This window comes from Somniosus microcephalus, chromosome 19 (assembly GCF_052327205.1).
Source record: "Somniosus microcephalus isolate GS21.2 chromosome 19, FLI_Smic_1.0, whole genome shotgun sequence".
NCBI lineage: Eukaryota > Metazoa > Chordata > Chondrichthyes > Squaliformes > Somniosidae > Somniosus > Somniosus microcephalus.
The window spans coordinates 40,938,862-40,958,208 of NC_141005.1; the positions used below are offsets into that span (position 1 = coordinate 40,938,862).

Consider the following 19,347-nt stretch of genomic DNA (forward strand, 5'->3'; position numbering starts at 1 on the left):
GGAGGATATCGAGAGTTTGTGAGATGTGGTGAGGGGCACTGAAGTGGATAGTGGTGTGCATCTTTTTGTGCTATACACATTTCAAATGTGCCATGTGTTATACGCAAGACTTTAACATAGAATTCAGACTGAAATCTCTGTGCTTTCTGTAACTATTTCTGGTGTATATCTGCGGTGGATTTTCTATAATCCACTGGTGTGTGGCTGCATCATGTCATGGAGCAGCAGCATGGGATGAATTGTCACAGGGCGAGGACCGAGGACCCTGCTCTGTGCCATTGGGGAGAGGGTTCAGGGAAAGAAAATTGGAAAAAGTTACGTCAGATGATGCTCTTGTACACCACCCTGTGGGCTGTATGTGAACAGCAGAGGCCAATAACACAGCTCTTGAGAGCTTGAACACTTTGTGTGTTCTAAACTGGTCTCCCATATACATGCACTTTACAACAGGGGTCACTGGATCATGATCAGCAGTAGAAACCCTGGCCGATTTCCTCTCTGCTCCCACTCCCTGCCCTTCCAGTCGCTAGCCTAGCAACATTGAGTTCTGACGAAGGGTCATCGACCTGAAACGTTAACTTTCTCTCTCCACAGATGCTGCCTGACCTGCTGAGTATTTCCAGCATTTTCTGTTTTTATTTCAGATTTCCAGCATCCACAGTATTTTGCTTTTGTATTGAGTGCTGCTGCCCAGTTTGTACCTGGGACCTCGCTGGCTTGTATGCCTCTTGTATGCACACTTAAGCACCGACCCATTGAGAACAATTACAAATATTTGAGTTTTTCCCCTACTGATTGTTTCTTTACTTTGAACATCTTCTTAAAAATCTATTTAGTTTTTTCCAAAGGTTTATTGGAAATACCTGGCCTATTATTTGGTATTTATTTTGCAATACTAGTTCATTCTATTTCAGAGAGTCCTGAGAAATCTGTGATTGACGTTCTGAATGATTTTAAATGGTGCCAACAGGGAAGCGTCTAACCCACCCAGTGTTGGCAAATCTTGCCGTTTAAATTGCTCTGTGGAGAGAGGAGCTGTCCAGTAGAGTCTGAAACTCGTTGAAGGCTTTCAGTTTTGACTCTGTCATTTAACTTGCAGGAAATGATGAACCAGGCCAGGCAAGGAAGCTCTGGGATTAAACTTGAAGTCAATGAAAGGTTAGTAGAAATTCACCACTCGTGTTTTCACCACTTATGTAGACAGCCTAGTTTATTAAAACAGATTCAATTTGATTTTCATTTTTGCCAATGTGCGTTGAGGCCATTTCATTCTCGTTTCTGTCTGTCTGTTGCAGAATCTTAAACTCTTGCACAGATCTGATGAAGGTAAGAACATGCACACTGTAGTCTGGTGTTTGTCAAATGATGAATATAATGTTCCGTTACCAGACAATGAATCCCGTGGAAACGATGGAAGCCAATGTTGCACCTCTTCAAAAATTGGACTCAAATAATCAATGATCTTTTTGCTTTTATTTATTTTTAAAATATTTACAACATGTAAAAGGGAATTCGGCACATTTCATTGTAGAGCAATATAGAAAAGATGTGATGGTTGTGTCCAAAGATGAGTGGTTTTGTAGTAAAGTTGGTTCATTTGATGTAGCAGAAAATATGCGGTTTTGACAGATTTAGCACCTCCTGAGGAAGTGGTTCCAGAATTGATGGCTGGCTCACCTGCAGCAGTCTGTTGCCATGTCACTAACTTAACGTTGCGTTCTCTCACACTTCAGGCAATAAGACAGCTGGTGGTGGCTTCAACGAGTTTGCAGAAGGAGATTGTGGAAAGTGCAAGGGTAAGGATAGATGTCTCTGTCCTTCTTGGACATGGCTTCCCTAATGATTCTGCTAATGAGAAGCTCCCAAGCCCACACAGCACCCCTCACCCTAATGCTCAACCGGACACCACTCATCACAGCTTTTAACCCATTAGGCCCAGGATCTCTCTGAATGGGAGGTCTGGAACAGTCTCACTCTGTTCAATTGATGCCAGATTCATGCCGATTCTAGTTCTAATGCATGTCCTGCTTGTTTAATTATGATCATTTGTCTTCTACCTATAATTGCAGTGTGCTTAAGTAAAACTTTAATCGAGGCACCCAGAAATCCCCTACAGCCCACCTTGAACAAGGCCATTTCCATTTCAGTGTGCCGATCTTCAGACTCTGCTTTCAGTTATTGGTATTATTACTGATGAAATCCCTGAGTTCAGCAATTTGATGGACCTACAGACATGTGAAAAAGGACAGGAATTAGACCAACTACTCCATCAAGCTTGCCCCACCCAGACATGATGCAGCCTACCTGCACCAACAGCCTGCCCTGCACCCCATCACTCAATCTCCTCTCTCACCCTGACCAGTTAAAATGATCTTACAAAGCCAGCAGTCCTTTTGACAGGCATGGAAAATATGATTTTTGAATTCAGTTAGTGAAATAATGTTTGTCATTTCCAGGGGGCAGCAACTCCGAAGGAATTCTACGCAAAGAATTCTCGTTGGACGGAAGGCCTGATCTCTGCCTCCAAAGCCGTGGGATGGGGTGCAACACAACTGGTGTAAGTAGCTGCTCCATCAGTCGGGCAATCGCTCTCGCTCTTTGAACGTGAGTTATTACTGTACCATCACAATAATGGGGAGGACGCTTTGTACCTGTGTTACTAGTGGTGGAGAAGATACCCATATCCAACAGACATGTTGGTGTCATGTAATAAATGGGCATCCTCATATAAATCCATGCGTTCAGTATAACGGAGCACTAAATGAGTCAGCACAGAATGGAGTGACATGTTGGTGATCTGCGCTTTTAGATTGTGTGGTAGGAATGACCAACTCTCTCCAATTCAGGGATTCGACAACGCGCCTTCTTGCAGGTTGTTCTCTACACTTAGAATTCAGTTTGAGTCTTGTGCATGTCTTTGCACTTGTATCCTCACTCCTAGTGTGCCCTTGGTTACATGACACAGACTTACATATAAATTACAACAGGGACACCGGCTGCAATCAGTCCCTGTTAGTGTTTCTCCTCTGCACCTTTGCTTGGCTTGTACCCTTATTCCCTTTTCCTTCAAGCACCTATCTAACCCATTCTTAAATGTCGACATGGTCTCTGCTTCAGTTATTAACGTTCCACGCCTTCAACCCTCTTTATAAAAACTAGATCAGTATGGGAGAGGCCAGTCAAGCTTTGCCCAATTGCATCGCGTTCTTTGATAACGGTTGTTCTGTCACTTTGAGGATTGCTGTGTCAAAAGGAAAGTTCTAGTTTGTGAGTTTCCCGTTATTTATATATTGTGTAACTCCTTAGTTGGCTTCACTGGAAGTTCCTCCGTGAACTAAACAAGTTGGATGCTTCAATAGTCCTTTTCCATGTGAATCTCTTCCTCCTTATATTCTAGTCTAACTAAAAGTTTTACTTAATTCTGAAAGGACAACTGGTAGATTCCTTTAAACTTCTTGTACTGTAAGTAAGTGCCCGTTACAAAGACATAGCAAAGATAACCTAGCGTTTTATGGGCTGTCTGGATTTTACCAACCACTGCAAACCATCTCATTAAAAGCTTATTTATTCCTAGTTTGTGATCAACATTGCTCAGAGAGAAGGAATGTTTCCTGTTCTTAGTACCGATAATCTACAAGAAGTTTGCTACATATTTAAATCTAAGCAGCATCTATGGATTATGCCGGTGCCCCACAGATGCTAAGAATGGCTGTGCCTACAGAGATTTTATATTAATGTTCAAGAACACTTATTGCATTAAAACAATGAACTGCTTCATTTTGTACCAGCTGAATACCTTCAGCGGTACAAAATGTAGGTAACTGCGCCTTTCCACTCTGGTACCCTCCCCTTACAGCTCCATGCTGTTCTGTAACTACCCACTAGGTGGCACGTGAGAGCAATTCCTGTTTATTTTCCTCTTCCCTTCAGATTATTTTCATTGGCACTAACCCCGACCCCCCGAGCCTGTGGAAACGTAGGTGTACGTCCACCTTCTATCATAGGGGACGGCCTTGGAACTGCAGCTTGAAGAAATCATGTTCATACTGGTTCCCAAGAACCATGAAAAGTTTCTGATAACTGTGAAACTTAGTGCAGCTAGAAGAGCTATCACATGTCCAGTGTTTAACTGGTTGGTCGTGTTTTTCGAGTGAACTGACCAGAAATATCTCAAATCTAAACCAGACACCAAAAGTCCATTTAAAAAAAAAAGTAAATGATAAGACTGGAAACGACCTACTGGTCCATCCAGCCTGTCCCACAGTTATGACGCCTTATCCATCACAATGCAGACAGCCCACCCACCTGAAGCCATGTTATGATCTGGGAGTGCCTAAAAAAAAAAAATCAAAACCCAGGCCAATTAGGTGGGGGGAAAAAAATGGGAAAATTCCACTCTGAACCCCTTAGGCGATCAGAGCTAGTCCAGATTACATTGGCCCTGATTTACGTTACCTGATAATGACCTCTTGTACCAGGTGATCTCATTCCCGCCAGGTCCAACTCTCGCTTGAAGTAATTCCGCGAATCCATGTTCACCAACTTAAGCCGGCAACCTGTTCCACGGGCCCACTATTCTCTGGGAAGAGAAGAACCGCCTAACATCCATCCTAGTTCCTGTAACCTAGTTCTTCCTGGTCCTCCCTAACCTATTTAGTTGAATGTAAGAAATCACACAACACCAGGTTATAGTCCAACAGCTTTATTTGAAATCACAAGCTTTCGGAGCGCTGTTCCTTCGTCAGGTGAAGTGGAGAGATGCATAAAAACACAGCTTATATAGTCAGAGAATAATGTCAGATGTTTACAGGTAATCTTTCTAACTGCCATTTATCACACCTCGGCAGAGAGATAATCACAGCAATCAAAGGTGTAAATGATGTCCAAACAGGTCAGTCAGGAAAACATTACATCAAAGAACAATGAGGTGGGGTCACAAGGGGTCAAATGTTGCAGCAAAATTCCAGCAAAAAAAATGTTTTTTGTATTTTTTTGTTTTTCATACAGACCCCAGCTCGTTGGGCCTATCTGGGTAACTAAGGTGTTTTAAACTGACAATTAATCTTGTAGGCCTCCTCTGCACTCTTTCCAAAGCCTCAGTATTCTAACTGAGGCCTAACCAAAGTCTTGTACAAGGACAACATGGTGTGCTCTGTTTTATCGTGAATTGTCCTGTGAAAACACTCTAGAACTCTGCTCGCTTTAGCTATAGTCTCACGGCATTTAAAAAAAATTTGTTTCTGGGATGTGGACGTCACTGGCAAGACCAGCATTTATTGCCCATCCCTAATTGCCCTTGAGAAGGTGGTGGTGAGCCGCCTTGAACCGCTGCAGTCCTTGTGGTGAAGGTACTCCAACAGTGCTGTTAAGGAGGGAGTTCCAGGATTTTGACCCAGTGACAATGAAGGTTCGGCAATATATTTCCAAGTCAGGATGGTGTGTGACTTGGAGGGCATCTTGGAGGTGGTGGTGTTCCCATGCGCCTGCTGCCCTTGTCCTTTTAGGTGGAAGAGGTCGCGGATTGGAGAGGTGCTGCCGAAGAAGCCTGAGCGAGTTCCTGCAGTGCATCTTGTAGATGGTACACACTGCAGCCATGGTGGTCATGATCATTTAGAGAGTGATGCACTGAAACACCCAGTTCTTCTTTCTTGCACCATTGGTATTAATTCTTTTGAATGCAAGTCCATTTTTTAATCTGGTTTGCTTCTGTGAAGTGGAGACATTTCTTATAAAAGTTACTAAAGTTTTCAATGAATTCACTTTCTGGGATGCAGATTATCAGGCCATGGGGATTTATCGGCTTTCAGTCCCATTAATTTCTCCAGCACTTTTTTTACTAATACTAATTTCCTTTAATTCCTCCTTCTCACTCAACCCTTGGTTTCCTAGCATTTCTGGGAAGTTATGTGTCCACTTCTGTGATGACAAAAACCAAAGTATTTGTTTAATTGCCAGCTATTTCCTTGTTCCCCATTATAAATTCTCCAGTTTCTGACTGTAAGGGACCTACATTTGTCTTCATTAATTTTTTTTATTTTTTAAACATACTTGTAGAAGCTTTTATGTTCCTTGCAAGTTTACTCTCGTACTCTATTTTTCCCCTCTTAATCAATCTCTTGGTCCTTTTTTGCTGAATTCTAAACTGCTCCCAATCCTCAGGCTTGCTACTTTTTCTGGCAACTTTATATGACTCCTCTTTGGATCTAATACTATCCTTAATTTATTGTTAGCCATGGTTGGGCCGCTTTTCCTTTTGTGTTTTTGCACCAGAAAGGAATGTATTAACTGTTGCAATTCATGCATTCGTTCCTTAAATGTTAGACATTGCCTATCCACTGTCATGCCTTTTAATGAAGCTCCCCAATCTATCATAGCCAACTCCCTCCTCATACCTTCGTAGTTTCCTTTGTTTAGATTTAGGACCCTAGCTTCAGATTAGACTACTTCACTTTCCATCTTAATGAAGAATTCTCTCATGTTATGGTCACTCTTCCCTAAAGGACCCCGCACAAGAAGATTATTAATTAACCCCTTCTCATTGCACAATACCCAATCTAGGATAGCCTGTTCCCTAGTTAGAACTGGCAATTGGTTGATGAGCAAGCCCCTTCCGGTTTACAGGAAGTGTTAAGCATCTGTAAAGAGAACAGATGGATTATGAACTTGCTGTGTATTTCTGGGATTTTATTTCAGATTTCCAGTGTTTTCTTAAAATTTGGATTTGGTAAAGGTGGTAGCTCTCGATGGGGTTTGAGTGTTCCCAGGGGATGAAATGTTGTACCCCAAGGAATGCAAATTCACAATCATTTTTCTTTCTAAATCCAGAGATTCTGCAGATAAGGTTGTCTTAAAGACTGGAAAATATGAAGAACTGATTGTCTGCTCACATGAGGTCGCAGCCAGCACAGCACAGCTTGTAGCTGCATCAAAGGTGAGAGGATTAAGGAAATCAGATCTTAAATATCCAGGGGAAAGAGGGAAGAGGAGAGGAATAGGTGAGAAGCCTGTTCTCCTGTACAACAGAAATAAGGAATAGCGTGTAACACCAGCATCACGAGCAAGCTGTGGAGAGATTTTCTTTACATCTTTCCTTGCCAACATTCGCTTGTTAGTAGGGAGTGAGATGGAAGGATTTAGGAAGAGATTTCCAGAGATGAATGTCTAAAATAACAGCCACCACTGATGGAGCAGGAATAAGGAGTGACTCAAAGTGCCCAATAAATTGATTTCAAATTGTTCTCAACTCCTTCCATGGCAATGACACACTGAACCTCCGCGATCCCATCGTGCCATAGGCACCCCTTCCACTCCTGAAGTATTGTCACTCCTCGTTTCCTGCACCCTCTACACCATCATTGACGGCTGCTCTTTCTAAATCCCCGTGCCTATCCACCTCCCCCACTACTTTAAGAATCCTACAAAAAACTCAACTTTTTTTTTTTTTTTGCTGTACCCCAATCTCCAATTTTTACTTTTCCTGTTTTTACCCGGCTTGCTATCCATCTTTTTTCTGTCCTATTAAGAGGATTGACACATTTTTATTTCATTGAGGCGCCCGATAGCAACGTAGGTTTATCTGCACGCTCGAGAATTATGGTCATATCTTCTCTTTGCTGACACGATTTAGGTGAAAGCAGACCGGAGCAGCAGAAACCTGTCCCGACTACAGCAAGCATCCAGGCAGGTGAATGAAATGACTGCTAATGTAGTGGCTTCAACAAAATCAGGACAGGAACAAATTGAAGATAAAGGTACAGGGATCACATTAGACTTAAATCAAGGTTTTGGTGACAATTTGATATTTTACATCTCGTGTACATTTGGATTCAGGTATTTATGTCCCTCTGTTTGTGTTCCTCAGCTACTATGGATTTTTCAGGAATGTCAAGGATTAAACTTAAAAAACAGGAGATTGAAACACAGGTAATTTTTAAATTAGTTTTGAGAGAACATGTTCCACCAGCTGCAGAGAATTTGAAGGGAGTTAGTTGTGTTGTGGATTTCAGGGACAGCAACACTCAAATGCAAGTTTGAATATTTCACTTACTTTTTAACCAGCAGTCTTCAGAATTAACTTCTGTATTTTAGAGTTCTCTATCATTCAGCATTTGGTTGCACAAACTCAAGATAGTTCACTCTTCGCCTGGTGGACATCACTAAAGTAACTGCACTTCTTGCACTAACTATAGTGGTTGCACAGCTATTGCACACTGAGATTAACCATCTGGATGTCAACATTAGAAATAAGACTGAATATTTAAGGCAAGGTTCTCAGTGAGGACACCTCCAGGTGTCCAGAGTTCACTAGCGTAAAATCATTTTCCGGCCTGTGGAAGCCTGGATAGGTGCTACTGCTGGGTGCGTTATTAGCTGGCTAGCAGCAAACCCTCACTGCTGACTTTCAATTTCCACCTCCGCCCCCTTCGTTATATACTCGCAATACTCACCTTTATCTAAAATCACACCTTTTGCAACTTGACCTCTGGCTTCAAAAACTGTTTGCATCACATTGAAAAAAGATTTGGCAATGAGGTTAGAATGTGTTGAAATGCATGGTTTGCATCACCTGCCTGTGATATCATTATGATGCATGACTCTTCCTTCTCCAACAAAATCAGGTTTGCCAAAACTTCTCTCCTGCAGCCACTGGGCCTTTAACATGTTTTCAAACCCCCAGGGAAGATTAAGTCACGGTACACCTAGGGCCCAAGATCGCTACTAACTGCTTTCTTCGTTCTGCGTTCAGGTGACAGTTTTGGAGCTGGAAAATAAACTGCAGCAGGAGAGAATGAAACTGGGTGATCTAAGGAAGAAACACTATGACCTGGGAGGACTACACGATGAAATACCGCCTTCAAAACCTGAGATTTCAAAGAAACCGTCACTTTCCCAAAAACCAAACATCCTAGCAAAAAAAGATACTCCGGCAAGTCTAGCGCCTCTCATTTAATAGTTGTACCCGTTTCTGCTACAGGTAATTCCAGAAATAGGGTGAACACTTGTGTCTAAGGCCCTGATTCTGAGGATTCTTAAGGTGTTAATTCAGAGTTGCTTCAGGATGTGGGAGAGATTGGCAAGAAAGACTTGCATTTATATAGCACCTTTCACAACCTCCGGACGTTCCAAAGGGCTCTAGAGCCAGTTACATACTTTTGAAATGTAGTCAGTGTTGTAATCCCTGAGAAGATAGTAGTGGGCTCATGTTGGGTTATAACCCTGACTCGACTATAATAATTATTCAGTGTTATTTTGCAGCTAAATGCACCGGACCTGGCCTACGTTTCTCATTTACGGAACTCTCAATAAGGAAATGTGCAGAATGAAAATGGCTGCAGTGTGTTGGAACAGGGAACAAGGATCTCCTCTACACTGCTCACACAAGTCAAGCTCATCAGATGGCAGTGTTACATTCCACAAACCTACTTGCTCATTTTAATCAAATTACAGGTAGACTACCTTTTATCCAAACTTCAGAAAACCAAAACCCTCTAAAAACCAAAGGTTTTTTCGTTCAGCGTAAGTCGTGTGCACGACATGACCAGAGTGGTGCACGACCCCGACCCCCGCCGGACCCCCCTGCCGACCCACCCCCGCCAAATTTCCCAGTCTTATAAAATACCTTCCGAAATTTTCCGAAAACCGAAACACGGCTGGTCCCGAGGTTTTCGGATAAAGGATAGTCTACCTGTACTAGTTTTATCTAATCGCTCCCTATCAAATTAAAATATATTATAGAAGTTAATTTATCACTAAAGAAATCATACTGTTAAATACCTATTTGAATGGGAAGAGATACAATAAGGCTACTGACCTTGAAGTAACTATTCATTGCAACCTTTGTAAACATAAGTGTCAAAAATCAGACTGTTATTGATTACATTGAAATGTCTATTTTTATTTCTAGAAAGATTATTAGTGTTCGGTACACTTGTGCATTTGCTGCTGGGACAGAATATTGAGCATTTGCTGGAAAGCTCCAGCAACAGAAGTAATGAAATGTTAGTAAATAGCTTCAGAAGCTTTGTACATAGTTTCCCCAGAAATTATACTACATTTTTAGATTTAAATCTATAGAGCAAAGTCTTTTGTATGTATAAGTGGACATTTTAATGGGTGTGGTGTATTTATTAGCAATAGTCAAAGTTTCAAGAAAGACAAGAATTTGCCATAGGAACGTCTTCAGCTAGGTCAGCTGAATTTCATGTACGAGAAGCCTGAATTTTAAATGTGAAATTTGAAATAAACATTTAACACTGTGTATTTGTTTATTGTATGTCTGACGTAGCAGTGGTCATTGAGGATCAGTGGTGATACCTCTCTTCTAAATGAAATGTTTAACTCTAACCTTGATCTAACCCCCTTGGTGATGTTATCTCCAAGTATCAGGTCAGTTTTCATGGCTATGCTGCCAAAACCACCTTTAACTCTCTGCCATCGACTCCCAGGCTGTTATATAACTGCCTATTGGACATGAAGTCTTGGATGAACTGAAATAGTCTTCAGGTCAACATTAGCAAAACCAAAACAATTCTTTTTGGTTCTTGCCAGTACTTTTGTCACTGATTCAAGCTCCATCAACCACCTGGTTGCCCACTCCAATGGTTTGATGTCCCGCTCACCCCACAGCTAACCTTCCTACCCCACAACCAGTCAGTTGCCATGGTTACAATGCATGCTGACAAACAAGGCATTTTCCATATGCAGCCCCACGCATCCTATGAACTAAAACTTATAGCCGTTGGATGGAGTGAACGGGATCGTGTTCTACAGGAGTAACAATTGCCCTTTTCTCAAGTTATAGACTAAAAATGTTTAGTGTCCATTTCTCTCCTGATCACCATTGGATGAAAAAAACCTATGCTGACCAACCATAAATATCAAAATAAACTACACACATTGTAAGAGTTGCATTTGTACTGAAGCAAAATAAATCGGAGGTGCAATAATAGTGTACTTTCAATCAAAATAACAAGTTTTTGGATTTTCAGAGGGGGAGAAATTCAGTCTCGCCCCCATTCTCTCTCCTGCTCTTGAAATTGTAACCCATGCATTCATCATCTAAATTTGATTTATTTAATACTCTCATCAAACTCTCAACTCTTTACACCAAACTAATGAATTCAGCACTGCACATCTCGCTTTCCCTCCGATACAAACTCTGACCCACCAATCACCCATATCCTTGCCAAGCATCACTGGCTCTCCGGTTCATCAAATGTAAAAAGCCATTTCTTCATCAACTAACTCCACTGGCCTTACCCAAGTGATTTATCAGCTGTATGTCAGGCCACACCCTCTATTACTCAGCACTCGGAACAGTGCTTGGACACTGAGCTGGGGATGTGAAGGGCGAGGCTGTTAGCGTGGCAGCTTAAAACAGCAGCTGCTGCACTGTGTGCAGTGTAAGTGGACTGGCTCATGTTTGTTACGTTGCTGAGGCGGCGGGGGTGAAGAAACCGCAACCCCACAGGCAGGAGAGCGACTGTTCCCTTCCAGTTAGGATGAGGCGGGGGTGGTGGGTGTTTAGACAAAGGGATGCCATTGTTGGAACCCTCCTCAGAAAGCAGCTATCTGAAAATAGACTTTAGCAACTTCAGCCTTCCTGTTTTGACTCCTGCCGGAAACTTGGGGGATGAATTTCCGCAAGGGGTTCTCTCGTTAGGCCGCCGTAACTTTGGTGCAAGAGCCACGGAAACCTTGGGAAAACCGCACGCCTGAAGTTTCTGTGGCTCTTCCAGCAAAGTTACAGCAGTCATGTTGGAGAACCCTCTCAGCAATTCCCCCCCTTTGTGCCTTAAGCACCCAATCCCTTCTCCCCACCTGTCGGATTGCTGAGATTCAACCCAACGATGTGTAACCTCAGTGCCCTGCTCCACTGAGCCGAGCTTCAAACCCCACCCCACCTCCAGTCCATCACCTACACGGTCAACGGCCATAGAAAAAAAAGCACACCAGCAGAGTGAAACACAAGTAAAACATCCCGTCAGTACTGCAAGTCAGAAAAGAGATGTAAACAAACTTAAAACTTGGAATGCGCACAAAACAGTAAATATTCTGAATGATTACTTCCTGCAAGTAGTCACAAGGGGTGATAATAACATGCCCTCTACAGAGATAATCCAAGCAAAATCAATTACTTCAATGTAAACACAAGCTAAAAAAGGCTCAAAAGTCTCCAAGGATAGGTGGTATTTATGCCAGAGAAAAACTGGGGAGGTTTGTGAGGCACTATGAGGGAGTCGCTGGACACTGGTGAATTACCAATAAGATAGAAACAGGCTAATGTAGTGCCCAGTCAAAAATACAGCCATAAAATGTACTGGACCACAGGGAACAAATTGTTCTTACTTGCTTCATGGAGAACTCTAAAAACAGGACACTGGGATACTTAAAACTTTATTAAACTTGTTTAAAAAAAAAATCCAGTCAATGTTCCTTCAGACAGTCCTTGCATGGGAACCAAGAGATACATGGAAATTGATGTGGGAGGGAGGGACACATTCCCTCTCACCCCAATGTGGAATTATGAAACTGTTCCTCTCACAAACAGCACGTGCCAAAATTACTTAACATAAGAAATAGGAGCAGGAGTAGGCCAATCGGCCCCTCGAGCCTGCTCCGCCATTCAAGATGATCATGGCTGATCTGATCCTAACTGCCAATCCACTATCACAGAACCATCTCCTGCATCTAACAGAATTAGACACACGAAATAGGAGCAGGATCAGGCTACATGGCCCCTGGGCCCGCTCCGCTACCCACAGGGCCATGACCGATCCGAACCGAGACTCATGTCCAAATTCCTGCCCGCTCCCCGTAACCCTTAATTCCCTTTACTTCTAGGAAACTGTCTATTTCTGTTTTAAATTTATGTAATGATGTAGCTTCTACAGTTTTTTGGGGCAGCATATTCCATGGACCTACCACCCTTTGAGTGAAGTAGTTCCTCCTCATCATGTTCAATCCCATATTAAACAAGATATATATTTTCTTCCACGAATGAGGTGGGAACAGTGCACCACTGCTGCTGTGTTCTACTGTATGGCTCCACAGTATGCATTGAGCCACTGGGGGAGCTATTTTTCATTTATGTAATATATAGGCCTATAATGTACAGGACATACTATAGGGTTACAACAATGTAATGATTTAAAACCGGTCAGTCTCAGTGTAATTAGGTTAGTTTTACCCAGTGGGGTATTCTTACAGCTGATGTGGTGCTGTCCCATGTTCAAATTCTGGTTAGTGCTGAGCAAGCCGCTCTCTGCCTAGTAGTGGAAGCGTTCTAATTGACCAGAGTGCCCCTTGGCACAGGCAAGGCTGATCAGGTCCTCACCCAATGTTCACACGTAATTTTCCAGCAAGAATCACTGGAAATCACTCGAACAGGATTTCTGGCTATTTTCTTTTCCCTTGCTCATGGGCACTCCGTCCAATTGTAATATCCACACTTAAACCCCAGTTGAGATCACCTAACTCTATAGACTAGGGTTTGAACATGGGAACTTCCTGGTTTCTATAGATCATTACCCACTGGGGCAGTATCACACCTCCATTTCCAATTTTGTCCCCATGCCCTTCCTAGAAGTGCTGCCCAGTGCTCTGGTGCAGTTCCACCCTCTCCTGGTTCTATTCCTACAGGTTACAACCCAGTCAGCTCATCTCCTTCAATACCTTTCCAGTTTGCCCTGGTCCCCCAGATTATTCATCTATATACTGCCTCAGTGATATGATCCACAAACATGGGGTTTGTGTCCAAATGTATGCAATTGATTAGTTCAGTCTCTGGAACATCGCTTGCCTACACTAACTCACCCACACTGCCCCACATCTACGCTCTCATTCGCTTGAAACTGAGTATCTCATGCTCGCTCCCCTGCTCAACTTCCCTAGTTCTGCCCTACACAAATTCAATTACTCTTGTGCTTCTATTCTCTACTGCACACCTGCTCCTCCACTGCTCACTGTGGCTTAGTGCATCTTCAAATCCATCCATCACCCCGATCACTACATCGCAGCACATACCTTCGGCTCCTCTAACTCTAGCCCACTGCACATATCCCCCGTCCTCCACTATCAACAACAGACTACACCACCAATCACTCGTACTCTGGGATTCGGTTTCTAAAAATCCCTGCCTCATTACCTCACCTTCCAAAAAAAAAAACTAAATTTATCTTTTTCATCACGTATTCAGTCACCTCCCCTACTGCCTGAACAGTGTCCACCGCTCGAGTTACAACGTGCCTTGGCTTACTGTTAAGTTCAAGGTACAGTACTGTAGAAATACAAGTTGCTGAAATCACAAACCAGCAATTTATGGACCTGATGAGGGAAGACTGAGAACAAAGGATTTATGTAAATGCACATATACATGAAATGTGGGCCATTAACAAAGTAACAATTTATCTGTATTTAAGTTAAGCTTCACAAAAGACTAGACATCAGCTGTTACAAATTACAGCAACAAGCATCAATGAGTTATGTTCACTCTGCATACCACCCCAGTTGTGAGTCATAGCCTTTATAAATGACCCAATTTGACTGATCACTTATGTGCCAACCACCACAACAGATACAAGGCAGAATTTCAACATCCCATTCATATGCATGATCAAGCAAAGAAAAATGATCCAAGTGTTTCAGACTCTAGTCCAAGACAACAATACCCCTTTGTACCTAGAAGGCACATCCAAGGTTATTTGAAAATACTCATTTTCTAACATATTAAATAACTGAAAACAAGCAATCTGCAGTGACTTTGTAGAAATTGCAGATTAATTTTAATTTAAAAAAAATTGTTTTAAAATTTGCTTGCAAGAAATTTCAAACAATCATGACAACAATTGACAAATAACCTTTAGCACAAAAATGGGAGTAAATATAGAAATGAATTACAATAGATTCAGTATTGCTACTGTATTATAGCCAGGGATTTGTGTAACTACTGCAATGTCATATGAAATGAGGTATTTTTATTAAAACAGGGCAAGTATCTTAATGAAAATTAGAACAGTAACTTTAGACTTTGGTCCACAATTCTGAAGTTTTTGAAGGGATAACCGGGCAGGGATCTCTAACTTTTCAATAAAGATGGCCCCTTTTCAAATGGAATCCACATAAATAAGCATGAATTTGGTGCAAATAACAGTTAGTGGGAGGACAGCAACGATAAATAAGGTAGGGATAATAATCTTCAATGCGATGCCCTTTGCCCCTAAAGCTGGTGGATAGCTTTGTGGATAATGAAAGTTTAAAGCATATGTCGCTGCTGTTTTGCGTCTGCAGGAATTATACATTTAAGCAGCAGCTGAAGGGGTTAAATAAAACAGGGAAATCAGTATTAGATCCTTAAACATGATTACTGGTTAAATAAAAATACTAAGAAAGGGTCTTAAAAGGTTATTAGTTATAATAATTTGAAGCACACTTTAAAAATCCATTAAGAATGGAAATACATTTGCTAGCTAGAACACATTTAACAATTCCTACTTTACACCATTTTCACAAACATATCGATAAAGCCAGGATTTTTTTTAAATCTTGATTTTGGATGAAAAATGTAGAATCTAACATCTAGTCCATTCACAGAAAATGCAAACAGGTGGCACTTTGTTAATTTCTACTACAGTAGATCTACTCACTTGCCAGGTATTTCAAGTTGACTGTTGAATTTAGTGCTAAAAGGGAGGTCAAACTCAATTCATGACTCGCATGGTAATTAGAGCCACCGTCGTTTACTGATAACAGAATTGAAACTAGAGACATAGGAAAATGGATATAGAACATTGGATTTTATTAATAGAACATTAAAATATTCTGAGGTAACTTTCTGTAGCTCACCACTACAACAATCATTAGTAACAGCAGTTATGAACTATAGACTTCACAAAAAAGTGTCAAATATTTTAGTTTTAAAAAAAACTTTGAAATCGCAGTGTTGAGTTCTTCCTGTGGTAGGCACATAGTGACTAGCTATTATAAAAGGTGTTTTCAGTTATTGCCGAATGAAGAATTGTAGCAGACAGTTAGGGCCCTTTCAAGACAACTGAAACAATTTGACAAGTTGTCCTACAAACCATCCTCAGAAGCAAATTGCTCAATTGTAGGATTTAAAATGTTGCTACATCACTTGACTGAGCTGTAAATGATAAATATACTAAAGAACTTTTGCAACTCAATGTGCAATTTCAGGATCACAAGGGAACACAGTTAAGAGATTAGACTTTGTCATTTGCAATAGAACATTTTTTCACACAAGGAGTCATCTTGCCACCAACTAACGTGCTCATTTTTAATATTAACATTAGATTACAATCATTTAACATCTCAATTTTGATACTGTACACTACTAGTTTAAATAAAGTGAAATACTCGGATTACCTGCAACACTCCCCTTCCCCCCAAAAACATTTAAGTTTTATATGAAAACTTATGCTGCCCACATTAGCATCACAAGCTTATAAAGTAAAACATTTCCCACTGTTCCTTATAATCAATATTGCTAAGGCACATAACATACATATGTTCTGGACTCCATATTCAGCCACAGATGATACCTTGAGTCGCGAGTATGCAAATAAATGAAGTAGCCCATCTGTTTTTAGCCCTGAATGGAACTGCTTAACGTGCATCATTGATCAGATACAATGGATAAAATGTGCAACACAGCTTACTAATTTTTAAAAAATTCTGGAGTATTACAATTTTTCTAATAATGTGGTGGAACAGGTTATCTAACACTCTTCCTGTAGCTCTTACTCTACCCATTTCACAATTTTAAAGCAGTTTCGTCACAATGAAATACAATTGACTAAATAAGAGTCCAGTTTCTGTATTTCACGAGACAAAAGCCCAAAAGGCATAGTTGGGATATCATGTTTTTTTTAATTTAAAAAAAAAAGGTAGAAATGAGAAGGTAGTGCATCGACCACCTGGTATACGCCCCGGGCGCCCGATATTCAGAGCCGTTCACTTCAATGGCAGAGCGTGTAACAGGCACCTGATGCAATACTGCCCGTTCTGCGTTGGTGCTCAAGATGAATTTCTACCCCAAGCTTTTTAATCAAAGCTAAAAGTCAAATGTGGCAAAACAGAGTAAGGTAACAGTTTATTTTGTAGTCATAAGATCTGTGGAGTTTTAAGTGGTTTGTACATGTATTAACAAGACACTAATATTTCAGGTATTTTGGTCAAACCTGTTTGACTGATCACAGCTAGTTTTAAGAATAAGAAACTTTAAATCTACTCCATTAATGTTGAAATAAATGAAATACAATGAAGTCCCCCTTCCCTTCAAAAACATGGTAAAATTCAGCAGAAAGTTTGAGAAAAGTATACCCAATTATACAATCATATAGGCATAAATTTCCTAAGAGTCCTCAATATACAAATCACCCCCCTTTTCTATAGGGATGACAACAGCTAGGCTTATGAGACCTACAACGATTACAGTCTATGCCTACAGCCAATCAGTATATAAAAAAGGGAAAAAATAAACTTAGTTCTAAATGTGAATTAGCAAATAAATTTCCATAAGCCATGTACTACTGGACTGTTCCTAAATTTTAATGATCTTCATGTATCAGCATTTGTATTTTTTTTTTTGCAGAGTTTTTTTTTTTGCATCAGTTGATTCTAATGAATTTCCACTAAAGGTTTCTATCCAAAAAGTGCAATGGATTCAAAAGTTAAAAAATTGAAAGGTTACGGTAAAAGGCCGTTACGTCTTCGAACATTCTATCCAAAAGTGTTCACACAAAATAGAACTTTGCGGCTGTACATAATTTTCTGAAATTCTTAATGAAATGATGCCATGTAGGAGCAAACTTGTAATTCGCAGTCTCCTAACAAATGTAGTAATTCCCCCTCAAAGAAACACAGATCACATACACTTTATCAGACACTGAACATTTCAGCAGAATTTAAAGCTCCTATGCACAGAAGAATGCAGTGGACCCCATTCCATAAGATTACTGCAAAATAAAGCCTGGTTGAGGAGGACGTTGTCCAGCTTTCTGAGCGACTGGTGGAGGACAAGGTGGCCTGTACTGTAGTGGATAACCTAACTGAGATGTGAAAATTGGAGCACTGTTTCCTGATCTTGGTGGGATAGGGGGGAAAGGAGCAGCTGGGTAAGGAGGGGCTGATTCTGCTCCTAGGGCAGCAGCTGTAAATGGAGTGGGGCAGGCTCCTGTTTGAGAGGGTGGGGGTGGCGGGACCCTCCGAGGCACAACCGGAGTGTTAGATTCCGTAGAGTTGGTATTCTGATTTGTCTGTATTGGCTCAGGTTGCTTCTGTAGCTGTGGTAACTGTGCCCGAGGTAGCCTCAGTCCTTTTAGGACAATCTCTTGCAGCTTCTCGATTTTCACCCGCCGCTGATGTGCAAGTTTCCGTTTATTCTGATACTGGTCAATGAACACATCCAAGGGTACTTCACCATCCAGAAAGTCCTTAGCCATGATCTGAAAATGAGAGATTAAAGCCATTAATAGTTTAATCTATTCCTACTTTTCTTTACAACCAAGGAGGAAAGTAAAACATTATATTTTATATTAGCAAATGATTCACACATTTTGTTACAAGACGATTATATTTATATATCCCATACGGAAAGGAAATCTTTAGACATGCACAACTAAACATTTTAAAATTTAAAACAGATTCTTTCATATAAAAAGATTACACCACTGGATTTAAATCAGAGCTACCAATTCTTCACTGATAATCTCTACCACCGGATACATTAAAGTCATAAAAAACAGAATGCTGCAGTAATGCATTAGTTTAATAGGCAGTCAACATCTTGTGTTAAACTATGCTTGGACAAGCTGTTTCAGCCCACATGCATGCCACTTGCTTAGCTAACTAAAGACAGTATATTTGTTTGTATGTGAAAATTTTCAAATACTGTAAAGAGTAAGGTTAGAGTTGTCACTGAAGAGAGTTTTCCTCATTCTCCTAATTCAGTATGATTTTCCTACACCGTTTCCTTGCTGCTTGTGTAACGGTCTACTTTCTCACTCGTTGCAATGGAGCCAAGATCACTTGTGTCACTGCTGGTATATGCACTGTGGAGCTGGTTGCTGCCTCCTTTAGCAAGGCTGAACGGAGAATGCATACTAGAACAAAAACTAAATATAAAGCTGAATGGGAGGGGGAGCCCTAGGTCACGGTTCAAAAAGACAGCACTCCTACATGCCTTTTAAAAAAAAAAAAAATACAAGGTAGCAAAATAGTCCATTTGTATGTGGAAATAATACTGCACTTGAACAAAAAATTCTGGACAAACTTAAGTCTTTAATAAGCTGTCTCTTCTATGTAGTTTCTACAGAAAATCAGTGGCTG

At 41.0% G+C, this 19,347-nt stretch overlaps 2 protein-coding genes across 4 annotated transcripts in view; one reads left to right on the forward strand and one right to left on the reverse strand.

Moving 5' to 3' along the window:
• LOC147104380 (huntingtin-interacting protein 1-related protein-like) overlaps positions 1–10,258 on the forward strand; it is a 171,187-nt gene extending 160,929 nt beyond the window's left edge. For 2 of the 3 annotated variants that reach the window (XM_085961677.1, XM_085961678.1), the window contains 9 exons: positions 1,100–1,158; positions 1,296–1,326; positions 1,734–1,796; positions 2,457–2,557; positions 6,826–6,931; positions 7,628–7,751; positions 7,862–7,923; positions 8,747–8,926; positions 9,256–10,258. In XM_085961677.1, coding sequence (XP_085817803.1) covers positions 1,100–1,158; positions 1,296–1,326; positions 1,734–1,796; positions 2,457–2,557; positions 6,826–6,931; positions 7,628–7,751; positions 7,862–7,923; positions 8,747–8,926; positions 9,256–9,306 — 777 coding nt within the window. In that variant the 3' untranslated portion in view covers positions 9,307–10,258. Of the gene's footprint in view, positions 1–1,099; positions 1,159–1,295; positions 1,327–1,733; positions 1,797–2,456; positions 2,558–6,825; positions 6,932–7,627; positions 7,752–7,861; positions 7,924–8,746; positions 8,975–9,255 lie in introns of all 3 variants that reach the window. The other variant, XM_085961679.1, reaches the window with a different exon arrangement.
• A 5,517-nt stretch (positions 10,259–15,775) lies between these two features.
• Positions 15,776–19,347, reverse strand: part of vps37ba (VPS37B subunit of ESCRT-I a) — a 34,395-nt gene continuing 30,823 nt past the window's right edge. Inside the window, exon 4 of the mRNA XM_085961683.1 lies at positions 15,776–18,464. Coding sequence (XP_085817809.1) covers positions 17,973–18,464 — 492 coding nt within the window. The 3' untranslated portion in view covers positions 15,776–17,972. The remainder of the gene's footprint in view (positions 18,465–19,347) is intronic.